A 17,903-nucleotide genomic window follows, 5' to 3' on the forward strand; every position below is an offset into this window, starting at 1 on the left:
TCTAGGATTTTCCTCCAATAAAAGTATTTTGTTCAATTATTAGTTATTCCAATAAGAGACTGAAAGACCATGACTAAGTAGTCATAAAAGAGAGACTCTTTATTGTCTCTCTGTTTTCCCTTGTGTTCCCTTGTGTTCTTTCACTACTTTCCCCATGACTATTTCGCTCTTTATACATTTAATAATGACTTTGTTTGTTTGCTTGGAAAGTATTTGAGAAACAACTCCATTTGTCCATTTTGTAAAGTCTTATGGAACTTATATACACAGACACTGTGAGAAGTGGCTAGAGGTAGCAGAGACAGTAAGTAGTATGAATGTTTAAAGTATGAAAAATATGTGAAGGTGATCGTGTAATTCTTAGTTATTTCCACTAAAATAAAATAACAATATTTGAGTTTTATCCAAATAGGTCACATAATTGTTATTTCATGTGTTTGACTAGTATGACTATAAAATTAAATATTATTTGTCTATTAGACAGAATTTAAGGTTCTTTTAAGAGTAACCTTGATGTAAGAAATGTAATTAAACTCTAGAAGGCCTCTGCATATAGTTTCTAAACAAACTACCTAGTAGAAAATGCATATAGTTCAAGAAAAATTATATTACTTAATAATCAGTTTGTATGTAGAGCAAATCTTGTATTCACCCCTTGGTTTTATTTTATTAGTAACCATAAAGTTCTACTGAGTTTATACCAGAAATACATATTTGGAGAGAATTTGTGAGCAATACTCTTATGATTGTGATGAGATGCAAAGAATAAAAATAAAAGCCTGTCTCCTAAGTTAATAAAAATAGGACATTACCTTTTCTTGCTAAATTGAAATGTATGATGAAGGATGAGTAGAACTTTGAGAGCAAATTCATATGGTGGGGTAATATTTAATGACAAATGATAACAAGGAATTATTTATTCCCAGAGAAATAGAGATGGATCTGGGTTCTGCTGCCTTTTCAGTCTCTTCCCTACTTTTGCTCCTTTTACAGCCTTTGCTTCTCTTCCTCTTTAACTCTCAGTTCACCGTGATTAAGCCTCTTCACTGTTTCTTTCTGTTCATTCATTCTCTGGTTTAATTTGAACTGTGTTTCTTCATTAAGAGGGATAACCAGAGAATACTTTTGTCATTGCTATACCAGCTCTTCTGTCTGGGACCTGAGTGAAGAGAGCTGAATTTCTTCTCAACAGAACTTCTAGTATAGAAGCTAGAAAGCAACTATTATGTTAATTTTGAAATTTATTTAATTAATTCTATGACTAGATTCTCATATTCACATTTTTAAACTCCAAAAATTAAAAAATTTTTTAAAAGATTTTATTTATTTGACAGAGAGAGAGAGATCACAAGTAGGCAGAGAGGCAGGCAGAGAGAGAGAGGAGGAAGCAGGATCCCCACTGAGCAGAGAGCCCAATGCGGGGCTCAATCCCAGAACCCTGGGATCATGACCTGAGCTGAAGGCAGAGGCTTTAACCCACTGAGCCACCCAGGCGCCCCCAAAAATTAAAATTTTGAAAGAAATTAAAAAGGACTACCAGAGTGACTCAACCAGTTAAGCATAAGACTCTTGATTTCAGCTCAGGTCATGATCCTCAGGGTCCATGAGATCAAGCTCAGACTCAGGCTCCATGCTGGACATGGAGCCTGCTTGGGATTCTCTCTCTCTCCCTACCCCTTACCCCACACAAGTCAGGGGTGGAGGAGCAGTGAAAGGCAAAGGGAGAGAGAGAATATTAAGCAGGCTCCATGCCCAGCACGGAGCCCAGTGAGGGTGGGGCTTGATCTCATGACCTGAGATGATGATCTGAGCCAAAATCAAGGGTTGGGTGCTTAACTGACTGATCCACCCAGGTACTCTTTTAAGTTTCACTTTTTATTAAAAGATAACTTATTGCAAATAAAATTAACCATGTATTTTAGGGAGTGAAAGTAAATGGCTTCCCATAAAGAAAAATATTATTTGTACCCTGTTCTTAAATTATTAAACAAAAAGTCTAAATTATAAAAATTATATAAAGTTACCCATCATCTCATTACCACAAAACAAATATTTTAACTTTATATGTTCCTTCCAGGTTTGTATAAATAGTTACGTAGGTGCAGTCATACATGCATTCCATTTTATAATGTGCCTTTCACTTAAAATGTCATGATCATGTTTCCATATTCTGGACTATGCTATTCCATATTATAAGCCAGATATGTCAAGGTACAAATAGTAAAACCTTCTCATTCCCAAAATAAGCAAAATGAACAAATACTTGGGTAGACTTTACTAAGTGCAGATCCTCTTCTAAGTTATTTTATATATATAATTTAATCCTCACAAAAACTCTGTGAGGTATACACTATTACTCTTGCCATTTTATGGATGAGGAGACTGAGGCAGAGGGAGGGGGATGAGACTCCTTTCCTAATCAGAGGACCAAGGAGTGGCCAGATGGAATTTGAACACATGCAGTCTGGCTCCAGAGTCCATGCTTTTATTTAGTAATAATGAAAAGATTAGCATTTCTCTAATACTGAACAGAGTCTACTTAAAACTACTTATAACTATTGTAACATGGTCTTGCAAAAGCTGCGTTTCTTCTTCTTCCTGCAGATATCTAGCTGACATCACTCACAGATTAGTTGGAAGGACTGTCAAAAGCAATAGTAATGAAAAGTAATATGTTGTATTAATTAGTAAAGACATTGTATCTGCAAAAAAATTTTCAAAGATAGCTGGTAGACTTCTGTGTATGCTAACATGAAGAGATTGATGAAACCTCTCAAGAAAAATTTCAAAGTGTACATAACTGTCAAAAAACAACCATTTCAGAGCTCTGGGAATTAACCAGAGGATGACCACTACAGAACATTGCTGAGATAAATGAAGGAAAATCTAATGGAGAGATACACGGTTAATGGATCAAAAAACTTGGAATTGTTAGGACCTCAAGTCTCCTCTAATGTATACATTTAGGGAAATCCCCATCAAAATTCTGATAAGACTTTTTGTTGGAATTGAGAAGCTTATCCTTAAATTTATTTGGGAATATAAAAGACCTATAATAGCCTTTTGCAACAAAAGTTGGAGGATTTACCTGACAGTCTTTTGAAACTTACTGGTAGTTTTGATATTATGGAACCATAGTGTAATGGTCTAAAAATAAGCCCTCATATTTGTGGCCAATTGATTTTCAGCAAAAGTGCAAAGCAATTCATTGGGAGAAGGATAATCTTTTCAACAAATGGTGCTGCAACACTTAGATATCCATGTGAAAAATTAAATTCCTATACCATATAAAAACATTAACTTAAAGTGGATCATAAACTGAAACATAAGAGATAAATGTAAAAGAAAATTTTCACGATTTAGGGTTAGTCAAAGATTTCATCTATATCAATCAAAAGTATAACCTATGAGAGAAAAATAATGATAAATTGTACTTCATTACAATTTAAATACAACATTAAGAAAAGTAAAGGACATATACAGATAAGGAGGAAACACTTGCAAATCATTTACCTAATAAGAAACACATTCAAAATATAGAAAAAACTTAAAACCCAATAATTAATAATGCAAACAACTCCATGAAAAAATGGGGGAAAATTTTGAATGGACATTTCATGAAAGATCGATGAATGACAAGCAAGTGAAAAGATGTTCAATATCATTAGGAAAGTGTGAGCTAAAACCACAGGTACATAGAGCTATACACCATCAAGAATGAGTGGAATCAACAAGAGTGACCATACCAGCTGTTGGCAAGGATGTGGAGGAACTGGAACTCTACACTGCTTGCGGGAGCATCAGGTGGTTATATAGTCACTTTAGAAAATAGTTTAAGAAATTCTCAAAAGGTAAGCATACCCTTACCACATGACCCGGAAATTCCTGGAGATATTTAAGAAAACTGAAAACAGAGTCCTTCTAAGGACTTTTGTATGCATGTGCATAGCATCATTATTCACAATACCAAACAACTGGAAACAGTCCCAGTGCTCATCAGCTAGTGAGTGAATGAGCAAATGAAGTTTACTATTACCCACATAATAGAATACTACTCAGCTGAAAAAAGGAGGGAATTTCTGATACACACAATACTATGGTTGAATCTCAATATTTTGGGGAGTGAAAGACAAAAAACCTACATATTGTATGATTTCATTGGTATTAAATTTCTTGGAAAAGCAAAAGTATAGAAACAGAAAACAGATCACCAATGCTTGGAACTCAGTTTGGGAGCTAGGACTGACTGCAAACCAGCAGTGGGGAAATTTCTCCTGTACCAAAATTAGATTGTGGTGATTGTTTCACAGCTGTAGAAGTTTATTAAAAATCCTTGAACCATTACTCTTCTAATGGATAAATTCTATTGTATGTAAATTTTATCTGTAAAAAGAACTTTTTCAGAGGTTAAGTGGCACACCTTGAGGTACAGAACTGAAATCCCTTATTATCAACAGGCATATAGGGTATGTGTTGGCATCAATAGCTTCTCTGGACCCCATTGCCTTCTGAGAAGACAGTGAGGTTGGAGGTAGGATTAAACAGGGAATTACAGCTGTGCTCCTTTGGTAGAGGGAGAGAAATAAAGCTGTACTGTGACTTGTGCCAAAAAATGTCTATGTCTCACATAAGTACTGGCTAAAAACTGAGAACAACCCTGGGTCATTAGGACTCCTGATCAATTTAGATGGGGGAATTGGCCCACTGTGACCTATGGCCAGATCCAGCCCTGAGACTGTTTCTTTATGACCCATGAATTAAGAAGAATTTTTACATATCTTTTTTTTTTTTTTTAAAGATCTTATTTATTTATTTGACAGAGATGACAAGTAGGCAGAGAGGCAGGCATAGAGAGAGGAGGAAGCAGGCTCTCCACGGAGCAGAGAGCCCAATGGTGGGCTCGATCCCAGGACCCTGGGATCATGACCTGAGCCAAAGGCAGAGGCTTTAACCCACTGAGCCACCCAGGCACCCCTTTACATATCTTTTAAATAAGTTTTTCTAAGAATAAGATGTGATGGAGCCCATGCCTGGCCCACAAAGCCAAAAATATATACTATCTAACTCATTGGAAAGTTTGTAGACCCTTGACTTAGAACATGTTTTACCCTGTATTAGTAACTGAGTTAAACATACGTACACATACATATATATGTATGCAAATATGTATATACACATATTCACAAACGCATATGTATGTGTAAAGACATTTATTGTAAGGAATTTGCTCACCTGATTATGGAAGCTGACAAGTCCCAAGATCTGTAGTTTGTAGTCTGGAGACCCAGGAAGAGCTGCTCTTTCAGTAAGAGTGCAAAAGCAGGAAAAACCAACCTCCTAGTTTGAAGGCATGTAGTCAGGAGAAATTCCCTCCTATTCATCTTACTCCTTAGTGGAATCAACAAGAGTCAACCTTTTTATTCTCCAGGACTTTGGCTGACTGGTTGGTCCTATTGTGTTAGGGAGGGCAGTCTGCTTTATTCAGTCTCTTGATTCAAATGTTTATCTCATCCAGAGACACCTTCACAGACACACAGAGTAATGTCTGATTATGTGTGTTGCCATCCTGCGCCCAGTAGGTTAACACAGAAAATTAACCATCACCTGACCATTCATCCCCACAAACTTGTAAATAGCTTTTCTAGGAAAAACCCATCTTCTTCAGGTTGAGTAATCAAAAAGAAATGAACACAGGAACACAATATTTCTATAAACATACCAAAAAGCAAGAAAAGAATAGTAATAACTAATGCAGATTGAGCATTTATCAGAAAACTGTCGCCATGAAATAAAAATTGAATGTAATTATTTTATTTTTAAAAACTTATTAAAGCAGGAACTTGTGCTTCTGACTATGACAGATTAGTTTATATCATACCCACCACCTCACGAAGAACTGGATTTTTTTAAAAATTGCCTTAATATGGTAGGACTATTTCCTACAGTATTTATTTGTGGAAGGCATTGGGGAGAAAAGAAGGCAGCTGTCATGACTGACCAAGATCCTGCAGAGGAGTAATGCAAGGAGATGAGCCCAGCACTCAATGCTATTGTTTCCCTTGAGGCATTTGCTGATAGGAAAGCAGTAGCCGAAGATCCAGGAAGCTGAGCACAGTATTCCACAGCCACACAAGTTTGAAGAGTTGAATACAAGCTTTCAGTTGGACTCATTGAAAGGCTACATTTTAGGAATATGAGTGAACCAGAAAGAGATGAAACCTCTCACTGACTGAAACGTAGCCTCCAAGTAACTCAATACCTGACCTATCTTGATTCTAAATGCCTGCCAGAAGTAAAGGTAAATACTCTCTGCAGGAAGATGCTATACAGAGTGTCCAGTTACCCCTAAAATTTGTATACAAAATGTGTGGCATATATTAAAATAGTTACCATGCATCCCAGGAGATAAAACTAAATCAGTGAAAACCAAGAGTAAAAATATAATAGCAAAAACAAAATAAGGAAAGAAAAAATGAAAAAAATTAGTTTGTATAAGCAAGCCCACAGGGATTCCCATCAGAATTTTCATAAATGAGATTTTAAAATAACTGTATGATAGAAAATGAAAGACACAAAGAATTTAAGCAGGTAACTGGAATATATACAAAAGAGTCAAATAGAACATCTAGAAGTGAAAACTAAAATAACCAAAATATCCAATAGAAGATTTTAACAGCAGACTGGAAAGAGCTGAAGAGAACAGTGAATAAGTAAAAAAAAATTTGGACTAAAGTATGGGTAGAGATTAAAAAGGATGGATATACATAAAAGATGATGAAGGGGACATGACTAAATACTTGCTTTCCTAGGTGGAGAGGATGGTCTGTGACATAACACAGTATTTGAGGAATTAATGGCCCATAATTTTCCAAAACTTACGAGAAACATTAAGGTACAAATTCAAGGAATGCCACAAACCCTAAAGGTGGTAAATAGAAATTAAATCACGCTTAGAGACATCATAGAAAAACTGCTGAAAACCAGCAACCAAAGAAAGTCCTGAAAGTAGCCAGAGAAGAAAATCACATTATATTCAAATGAGTAAAAGTTAAACTGAAGCTTGACTTCCCAACAGAAAAAAATGAAATCCAAAAAGGGATCAAAATAGGGAATAAAAAGGAATGACATTTTCAAAGTGCTGGAGGATAATAGCCAACATGGAATATCCTATGCAGCAAAAAATGATTTTCAAAAATGAAAGCAGAAATTAGGACTACAGAAAACTTTGCAGGACAACCTGTTTTCTTCTACAAATAAATTACAAGAAAAATAAAAGTGCTGGAGGGGAACTGCTATGGACAGAATGTGTTCCTCCAAAATTTGCATGTTGAAACCTACCCCTCAGTGTGATTGTAGGAAGAGGTGTTGCCTTTGGGAGGTGATTAGGTAGTGAGGTGGAGCGCTTATGGTGGGATTATCATCCTTATGAAAGCAACCCTGGAGAGCCCCTCAAGCCTTCCACCCCCTGAGGACGCAGCCAAAGACCACCATCTGTGAACCAACAACAGACCTCACCAGACACTGAATCTGCTGGCACCTTGATCTTGGACTTTCTGGTCCCTAGACTGTGAGAAATAAATGTTTCATATTTGAACTATCCAATCTCTGGTATTCTAGTATAGGGGCCCGAATGGACCCCTAGAGTCTATAAATAAAAGAGACTTACAAGATACAGGAACCATTAAGCTGTGGTTACTTGTTAGTATCATGATTCAATATGATAAACTGTTAAGCTTTTTGATATTTCGAGATAACTAAAAATTTGAACAGTTACTACCTATGTGATGATATAAGGAAACTCATTAAATTTTTAAAGTATAATTATATTGTTATCTTTTGAAAGAGAGAGCCTTATTTGCAAGAGATATACACAGAAATATATATGGGTAAAATTATAGGTGTCTGGTATTCACTTCAGAATAATTCAGGAAGAAGGGATAAGAAGACAGGATGCAAATGAAATGACTGGCATTGTTGAAGTTGGCCGTGGGCTCATGTGAGCTAACTTATACTGTCAATTTTTCTATATACTTGAAATTCTATATAAGATTTTATTTTAAGAAGAGGATGACATGGAGACATTTACAGACAAACAAAACAAAACAAAAAAATGAGAGATGTTGTTACTGGTGGAACCTGGGGAGTTTTGAGGCAACTGGAGAAAGTTCACAAATGTAAGAATTTAGAATAGGGAGTAAGGGGAAAGCAAAGGCAGAGGAGAATTCAGAATATTTGATGTTTCCAAATTCAGTGACCAGAAGGGTATATAATAAGAAATAGGAAGACAAGCATTTTTTAGTGGAATATGGTAAGTAATCAGATTTAACAGGCAGCATCTGAGCACCTTGCATTCCTGTTCCTGAAAGTCATATGTATTTTCAAGTGTCTTAAAACTGTCTTTCAGCTCACAACTTTGTATGAGAACTTAAGTATGCGCAACCAGCAGTTAGAAGAAGAGGTAAAAGACCTAGCAGACAAGAAAGAATCTGTTGCACATTGGGAAGCCCAAATCACAGAAATAATTCAGTGGTGAGTGCTCTTTTTAAATGTGTTTTTTGTGGGTGATTTGAACATATGGCCAAGTTTTCATGAATTCCAGTTGAAAAATGTTTCCCTGAAGAACATAATTTTATTAATGGCCTGTTATTTATTATTGATCTACGTCCTTCTGTATTTTCTCTTATGTTCTTCTTTTCCCCAACTGCAGCAAGTATCCCATGTCAACTCTCCACAGCTTCATTGAAAGCTGTTATTTCTAAGAAAAGAAAATGTTATATTAAGACGGTTGGTCCTTAAATAACCGAAGAAAATCATTCACTAGCTATAGGTTCCTAAGAACAAAATTGCTATATTTGTAATTATTTTAAGAAATAACCTAGAGAAAATTTTTGAACCTGAAGATATGCCATCATCTTCTTTCATAATTACAAAAGGTTGATACACATGTCATCATAAAAACTCACATGATTACAGTTTCATTTTATTAACTATTCTTTAAGTTCTTATGATTCAATGTAGAATGAATTACCTTAGTGACTTTTCACATTCATTATTTCATCAAATATTTCTGGTATTTATAAAAATGTGTATATTTCTATAAAACATGAAGGAAATTGAACACAACAGGGACTTTATTTTCTAAGGAAAACATATTTTTTAGATTTTTATAGTTACTTTTCAACTTTCTTATTCTTTTTGGCACATGGATGTTTAATTTTATGAAAACTAGTTTCTTTATGGAAATAGACCAATCATTTGGGAATTTTAGTTTCTTGTAATCTTATTTTGGTTCTTTAAACATTTTTTCCATTTTCCTACTTATTGCAAACTAACAGCCTCCATCTTAAGTCAGAAGTGGATAAACATTGTCTTTTTAAGTGATCTTACCCAAATAACTCAAGTATTTTGATATAGACTGAACTACAGAGCTCTTATGTTCACTCATTTTGGCTTATGAATGTGACTCTACAGTGCATAGCTAAATGAAAATGCCCAAATTGAGGAAATTGTTTGTGTCCCAAACAGTATAGTACCATTAATGGCTCATTAATGTTAAATTTATGTCCTTGTCATCAAATCTGTATTTCTGAAGCAAATTCATTCTAGTCTTTAGCCAAGTTTATAGTATCAAAAATTTATAACTCAGTTATTATGTAACCAAATGTATAATTAAACTGTTGCTGAAAATGACTTCGTAGAAGGAAAAGATGATCTGGCCAAAGCCCCAGTTCCTAGACTGCTGATCTTTTCCAGCAATAGGCATGATGGGTTCAGATGTAATGGGAAGTGTTTCTACTAAAGTAAAGCAGCTTTATTTTTTTTTTTAAGATTTTATTTATTTGTTTGACAGAGAGACAGTGAGAGAGGGAACATAAGCAGGGGGAGTGGGAGAGGGAGAAGCAGCCTCCCTGCTGATCCAGGACCCTGGGATCATGACCTGAGCCAAAGGCAGATGCTTAATGACTGAGCCACCCAGGAATCCCAGTGTAAAGAAGCTTTAAATGTAGATTCTCTGGAAAAGGGTTAGTAGGAAGTATTAAGGTGAAAGTTTTTACATGATACCATGAAACACTCATTTTAGGCTTTTCACATTCAAGTGAAATGTGCAGAAGAAATCAGGAATGCAAGCAAATCAGTTTGCATAAAGCTGTTATTTAGAAATGGGCTAATATATTAGGGTACCTGGGTGTCTCAGTCAGTTAAGTGTTCAACTCTTGGATTCAGCTCAGATCATGATCTCAGGGTCGTGAGACTGAGAATGCTGTCAGACTCAGCACAGAGTCTGCTTGAGATTCTCTTTCTCCCTTGGCCCTTCCTGCTTGTACTCTAAATAAATAAATAAATAAATAAAATCTAATATATATATATATATAGACTACTGTTTTAGATAACTAATTAATAAAATCTAATAAGGTAAAAGTAAAAGATATACTCCCTGATCTCAGAGTTCTTACCTACTTGAATGTTTAATCTGAGACATTCTGTCCCTGCTTAACAAGGCAAGAATCTCAGAGTCTTTCGAATTTTTCAGTCTTGCTATATTAAAAAATGAAGGGATGCTGGAGACAGGAAGATGGTGGTGGAGTAGAAGGGCCCTACGCTTACCTTGGCCCACAAATACAACTAGATAACTGTCGAATCATACTAAATCCCCCAGAAACTGGACCAAAGACTGACAAAACAAACTCCACATTTAAAGAGAGAGAAGAGACCACATTGAAGGAGGTAGGAAGTGTGGAGGCATGGTTAAGGGAAGAAACAAATCCTGACTGTTGCAGAGGAGAGGTACCCATAGTCACAGAGAAGGGCAAGAGGGAGGAACACACAGGGGAATGCACAAGGAGAACACCTACCCATAGCCATTGTCTTAAAAATGAGAGAGGTTAAATTTCATGAGTTCTTGGAACCAGCAGGGATTGAAGACTGGAGTTTTAGAGGTCAGCAGGCTTGGCTGAAATAGAACCTGGAGAGTACTGCACTGCTCTTGGAAAGAAGGCAGGTAAACAACCCAGGGGCATATGGTGTGGAAACAGTAATATGAAGAGTGCCTGGGCACACAGCGGGGAGGTTATTTGTTCTTCTTGGAGTGTAGCCCAGAGAGACCGCATTCATGGAGAGACCTCTCTCAGAACAAAAGGAGCTGGTGGCACCATTTCCCTCCCTGGCCCCTCAGCGTAAACACAAGGCCACCTGTAGGAAAATACTGGCTGCCTAACTTGGCTCTACCAAGTCCCACCCCCAGCTGCTCTGGTAGAACTGCCCTTCTCGGTCACACTTACCTTAGCTGTAGTGTGGTGCCCCCTTTCCCCAAAGACTAGCACAAACCCTTGCCTCCTGACCAGGCAATTTTACAGGGTCTCCAGTCCAGTGGAGGTGGTGATAGATCTCATTTCACAAGCAGACCAAAGCAAACATAGTGAAAACTTATTACATTCAGGCCAGGGATCAAACACTTCCCACAGCAGGCAAGGAGACCCTCTGTAGACGACTGGCTCTAAGGACAGAGCAACCAAAACACAATAACAGAGCACAAGCAGCACACACTGGAGACACTCTCTAATGTATCAGACCCTGGGCATGACATGACCCCTTTTTCATAAGGCCATTACTCTCAGGAGCAGGAGACATAACTGACTTTTCTAACATAGAGAAGAAGGCAGAGACTTAAAAAAAAATGAGAAGGCAGAAGAATTTATCCTAAATGAAAGAACAAGATAAAGCCATGGCCAGAGATCTAAACAAAATAGATACAAATAATATGTCTGATGGAAACTTTAAAGCAATGATCATAAAGATACTCAGTGGACTTCAGAAAACCATGGAGGACATCCACTGAGACCCTTACCACAGCGATAAAAGTTTAAAAAAGAATTAGGAGGAGTGCAATAAACATGATTATAAACACACTTGATACAATGAACAGCAGGCTGGAACAAGTAGAGGAATGAATTAATGACCCAGAAGTCAAGGTAATGCAAATCAGTGAAGCTGAACAAAAGAAAGAAGAATTACACAAAATGAAAATAGACTTAGGGAACTCAGTGACTCCATCAAATGTAATAACATTTGTATTTTTGGAGTCCCAGAGGAAGAAGAGCTAGAAGGGGGGGTTGAAAATTTATTTGAAGAAATAATAGCAATAAACTTCCCTAATCTAGGGAAGGAAACAAACATGCAGATCCAGGAAGCAGAGAGAACTCCCATCAAAATCAACAAAAGCAGGCCCACACCAAGACAGATTGTGACTGAATTTGCAAAATAAACTGTTAAGGAAAAAATCTTAAAAGCAGCAAGACAAAAAGAAGTCATAACATATAAAGGAAAACCCATAAGGCTTGCAGGAGATTTTTCAACGGAAACTTGGCAAGGCAGAAGGGAGTGATAATGATATATTCCAAGTGCTGAGTGGGAAAAATCTGCAACCAAAAATCTAGAGTAAGGATACTCTACCCAGCAAGATTCTCATTCAGAATAGAAGGAGAGATAAAGAGTTTCCCAGACAAACAACTAAAGAGTTCATGACCACTAAACCAATTCTGTAAGAAAGATTAAAGGAGACTTTCAGGGACGCCTGGGTGGCTCAGTTGGTTAAGCAGCTGCCTTCGGCTCAGATCATGATCCCAGCGTCCTGGGATCTAGTCCCACATCGGGCCCCTTGCTCAGCAGGGAGCCTGCTTCTCCCTCTGCCTCTGCCTGCCATTCTGTCTGCCTGTGCTCGCTCTCTCCCCCTCTCTCTCTCTGATAAATAAATAAAATCTTTAAAAAAAAAAAAAAAAGGAGACTTTCAGTGGAAAGGAGATACTGGAAGTGACAATATGAAGATAGGAAGCAGAAAAGCAGTAAAAAATGAGTAGTGTTATAAAAAAAAAAGTCAAAGAACTTATAAAAGAGGATACGAAATATAATAGCATATACCAAAACAAGGGGAGAAGAAGAGAAAAGAATGGATTCAAACTTTTAAACAGCTGTCAACTTAATATAGACTGCTGTATGCAGAAGAGGTTATATAAAACCTCATGTATCAAAAACCACTAATAAACATGCAAAAAATAGAGAAATAAATCCAAATTTATCACCACAGAAAATGAGCTAACCATGAAAGAGAAAGACAATAAAGGATCAGAAAAAATTTCAGAAACAACCACAAAACAATAACAAAATGGCAATAAATACATATCTATCAATAACTACATTGGTTATAAATGGACTAAATGCTCCAATAAAAAGGCATAGTGTGACAGAATGGATAAATAAACAAGGTCCATCTATATGCTGCCTATAAGAGACTTACTTTAGACCTAAAGACACCTGCAGGGGATGGAGAACCATTTATCATGCAAATGGATGTCAAAAGAGGCCAGAGTAGCAATACTTCTGTTGGACAAAGTAGACTTTAAAACAAAGACTATAACAGACAGATAAGGGTACTGTGTCATAAGAAAAGGGTTAATACAACAGGAACATGTAACTGTCATAAATATGCACCAGACATAGAAGTGCCCAAATACATAAAACCATAGGAAACATAAACTAATCAATAGTAATATAATAACAGTAAGGGATTTTAACACTCCACTTACATCAGTGGACAGATGATCAAAACAACATCAACAAGCAAACAGTGTCTTTGAATGACACACTGGACCAGAGGGACATAACAAATATACTCAGAACCTTCCATCATGAAACAGCAGAATATACATTCTTTTCAAGTGCACATGGACATTCTCCAGTATAGATCACATATTAGGCCACAAAACAAGCTAATGCACTTTTCAGTACGATAGAAGGTAGGATAGCCTATAAAATTTAGTACTCTGCCTTCAAGCAGCTTATAACATAACACTGAAAAGTTTAAAAACTAATGTGACCAGATCTAGAGATTAGTTTTGAGACTTATATGTAAGTTACCCCGTGTATTACACAGTACTGATTTTCCTATGGGAGCATGGAGTAGAGTTACCTCAGACTGGGTGCTTGAGAAAGTTGGGGATAATCATTTGAACCTATAATGAATTTTCTGAAAACCCTGAGGTTAATAACAGGTCCTATATGTAGGTTGACTGAGTGTTTTCATATAAAATAGTAGAAAATATGATGGTGAGTGAAGTTACTACTTTATAGTTATGAATAATGGGTAAGAATTTGAACTTATAAGAATAAGAGGGTTTTTGTAAAGGATACTGGCATTGATTAGATGTTGCATTAGGAAGACAACTCTTACAGTGGTGTTTGTTCAGGGTGACATGGAGGGAAGTTTGGTGAAAACTGAATAAATAGAAAAGAACTTGCGGGAGAAGAATTTATAGGACTTAATTATGAAGGAAGATCAGGAGATGAGGAAGAATTCGTATTTCTGAAATTCTGAGTTAGATTAAGAAGATGATGGTATCGGGGCACCTGGGTGGCTCAGTGGGTTAAGCCTCTGCCTTCGGATTGGGTCATGATCTCAGGGTCCTGGGATCAAATCCCGCATCGGGCTCTCTGCTCAGCAGGTGGCCTGTTTCCTCCTCTCTCTCTTTCTCTCTCTCTCTCTGCCTGCCTCTCTGCCTACTTGTAATCTGTTTGTCAAATAAATAAATAAAAATCTTTAAAAAAAAAAAAAAAGAAGAAGAAGAAGAAGAAGATGGTATCACTGAAGTAGGAAAGTCAGAGATGGAGCCAACTTTGGAGAAGACAAAATCAATTTTGTTTGTGTTATTTTGCTTGTTGGAGAGTCAGGGCTTATCTTTAAGACTCCTCAGTACAGAACTGCACTTTTGAAGAGAGTACAGAAAGATTGTGGGTAAAGCATATAAATTTGGGGATTTAATCCCTAGTCAATAAAGCCACTGAAGTTGTTGAGAACTTTTTAAGGAGGAAAGACAAAACGATAATATGGTAAGGGCAGCATATAGAAGGTAGAGGGCAGCTCGGAAGGTGTATTCATAATCAGCAAAGGGTCAGATATCAATAATAACACTTTAATTCCATTTATTTAAATTCCCTCACATTATTTGAACTGTTCCTCATTCATTAATCTTCATTTATGGATAATCATAGCTTGTACTGATTACAACATAGTATGTTCCAGGCATTGGGCTGAAAATATAGGGGATTCTCATTCAGTTATTACAACAGTCTTCAGAAGTAGGATCATTATCTCCACTTTGTAGGTAGCATTCATTTATTTTCTGTAGCCAAGAACATAGATACAGCTTTAATAAAAACTTGAGACTTAGTGGGGAGACCACATGGGTCAGGGAATGTGAAGGTATTCAGCATGCAAATAAAAACAAAATTACAAGAGATTGGTTTTTATTTGAAACATTAAACAGCATGACAGGCATGTACAAGAAGTCACCAATTTCCGGAGTTAAGGAAGCCTGCTGGAAGATGCATAAGCCAACATGGCCGTGGTAGGGCGCTAAAGCGATGCTGGTTGGGCCGATTAGCCTGGCCCTTTCAATGATAATACAGTTTTCTTAAGTGTCTTTCTCGGTACTCTATAAAAGGTAATCTTCCTTCATCTCCACTTATTCTTTATACTGTAGATCGGATGATTAAATCAAAAGGTCATGGTCATTTGTGATAACCAAAGTTAAGGAATTTTAAAGGAAACTGCCTCCCACTACACAAACAATATTTTCTAAAATCATTTTCCTTTAAAATGCCATGAAAATATATACATGTATAGAGAGCCTAAAGATATGTAACAAACTAGGCTGGGCAGCTTTTTACAATGATTGTATCACTTCTATTGTTAGATTCTTTTGCTTGTCCTCCAGTACACCTTCCCATCTAAGAGAAAAGAGAACCAAATCCCTTTTAAAGGGCCTCTTTTTAAGATATATGAATAGAGATATATAAATTTGACTCCTCAGGAGTTGAAATTCTAAAAGATGTTAAAGCCAAGTTCAGGATTTCAGTTTGTCTGCTGTTTGCATCAGATACTTATGGATATACCTGAAATATATTTTCCTCATTACTAGTCAGTGGCCTCAATTGTATTCATGAGAACCACCAGCCTTCCCAAAGGCAAATAGTGTTCCCAGAGTGTATTAGAATACACTTCTAAGCACTGCAGACTTCAGCTCCTCTTTTTTTCTTTGTGCCAATTACAGCTTACTATATACTAATTGTTTTCATTCTTCTTTAGGCTAGGACCTTCTTTTATAGATTTTCATATGCTGGCAGTCCTTATCCTTGTCTTGCCCTTGTTTTGAAGGAGATGTAATAAAATACAAACTTACTCTTGATAAATTCTGAAATGTAGAATGTCATTGAATATAGATTGAAAATACTTCTGTCTAGAATCATAATAGTTGCATCAGCAAGATAGTTGTAAGACAGTTACGAGTTTCAGTAAGCTTTAATCTTTTGGTTGGTATTTTATTGACCATTTTAGAAAACAGAGGAGCTTTATTGCAGTACAACCCTGATTTTTGCAGAATATTTTACTTTAAACGTTCTAAATACAGGGTACTTTAGTTTTTAAAATGATGAGTTTTGTTTTCATAAGATAAAATGGCAGGACCCAATTAATGAGAAATCTTAATATTCTTTAGAAATCATGTATATATGTGTGTTTTTAATATTAGATTAAAAGAGTATTCTTTGGTTCAAGGGTGAAATTTCACTAATTTATCAGGTATAAGTCATTTGAACTTTCCTTAACATGGCCAGCTTTAATTCTTAGATAACTGAAACAGTTTAGTAAACCTCTTCCCCCTTGTCAGGCAGTAGTGCTGTGGTAGACATTTTGAAAGAAGGCATTTCAGTTATTTCTTCTATGAGGCTTTAAAAACACTGTATTTCTCACTAAGTTTTTTCTGTTTGTGTTATTTTTGTCCTTTATCTATATGTGTATGTATTCCAGGGTCAGTGATGAAAAGGATGCACGAGGGTATCTCCAGGCCTTAGCTTCTAAAATGACTGAAGAGTTGGAAGCTTTAAGAAATTCCAGCTTAGGTGCTCGAGCAACAGTAAGTTCTGCCTTTTGCCTGGAGAATTACCCTAAGGGGTGGGTAGGGAGGCTCAACACACTATAATAAATTGGAACACTTTTATCAGTTTGTCTAGGGTTTAGTTCCCTGGAAGGTTTTTCATGAGAATTCACTTAGTCCAAGTGTTTGCCAGATGAGGAAGTCATAACACATCAATGCTTAACTGTAACTTGTATAGTAGCCGTTATTGATAATAATTATGAAAAAATAAACTCCTTTATGTGTGGGTCTACAATTATTTCTGAATTTAGAGAAAAATAATATATTTTCACAAGCAGTGTTTCAGATCTGTTCTGTGATCAGAGAAAGTAGTGCTTTTAAGTAGTTTCTAAATTTACTTGCATTAGTGAATTTAAACATTAAGGAAAAAATAAGATGGGGCTAACAACAGTTATATTATTTGGTAGGATATGCCCTGGAAAATGCGTCGTTTTGCAAAATTGGATATGTCAGCTAGACTGGAGTTGCAGTCAGCTCTGGATGCGGAAATAAGAGCTAAACAGGCCATCCAAGAAGAGCTGAATAAAGTTAAAGCAGCTAACATCATCACAGAATGGTAAGGTTGAATGATAGAGTCTACTAGAATAATTTCTAAGGTGGTCAAAAAGTATTTGGGGAGAAGTTACTTATTTATTTCATATGTATCGCTTTTTTCTTTTAAGTAATATCCAGAAAAATATATGAACATTTGAAAATGAATAGATGTTTTCAAACCTTATTTGCAGATACAGGATTTTAATATAACTTTGTTTTCCTCTGACTTGTCAATAAAGTGGAATTAATAGTGCTAATTAGTATTTTATTATTTATTTTTCCCCTTATTGGTAAAATTTAGTTGACTCTCAAATTCTCTTCCATTAAATTCAAAATTCTCTCCTTTACAAGAGTGTCATATTTGTATAAAAAAGCAACATATAT

General features: G+C 36.2%; 1 protein-coding gene across 13 annotated transcripts in view; it reads left to right on the forward strand.

The window, feature by feature from the left end:
* Positions 1-17,903, forward strand: part of CDC42BPA (CDC42 binding protein kinase alpha) — a 329,012-nt gene that overhangs the window by 240,646 nt on the left and 70,463 nt on the right. For all 13 annotated transcript variants that reach the window (XM_059412594.1, XM_059412582.1, XM_059412585.1 and 10 more), the window contains 3 exons: positions 8,405-8,529; positions 16,859-16,964; positions 17,393-17,541. In XM_059412594.1, coding sequence (XP_059268577.1) covers positions 8,405-8,529; positions 16,859-16,964; positions 17,393-17,541 — 380 coding nt within the window. The remainder of the gene's footprint in view (positions 1-8,404; positions 8,530-16,858; positions 16,965-17,392; positions 17,542-17,903) is intronic.

The sequence above is a fragment of the Mustela nigripes genome, chromosome 10 (genome assembly GCF_022355385.1).
Source record: "Mustela nigripes isolate SB6536 chromosome 10, MUSNIG.SB6536, whole genome shotgun sequence".
Lineage (NCBI taxonomy): Eukaryota > Metazoa > Chordata > Mammalia > Carnivora > Mustelidae > Mustela > Mustela nigripes.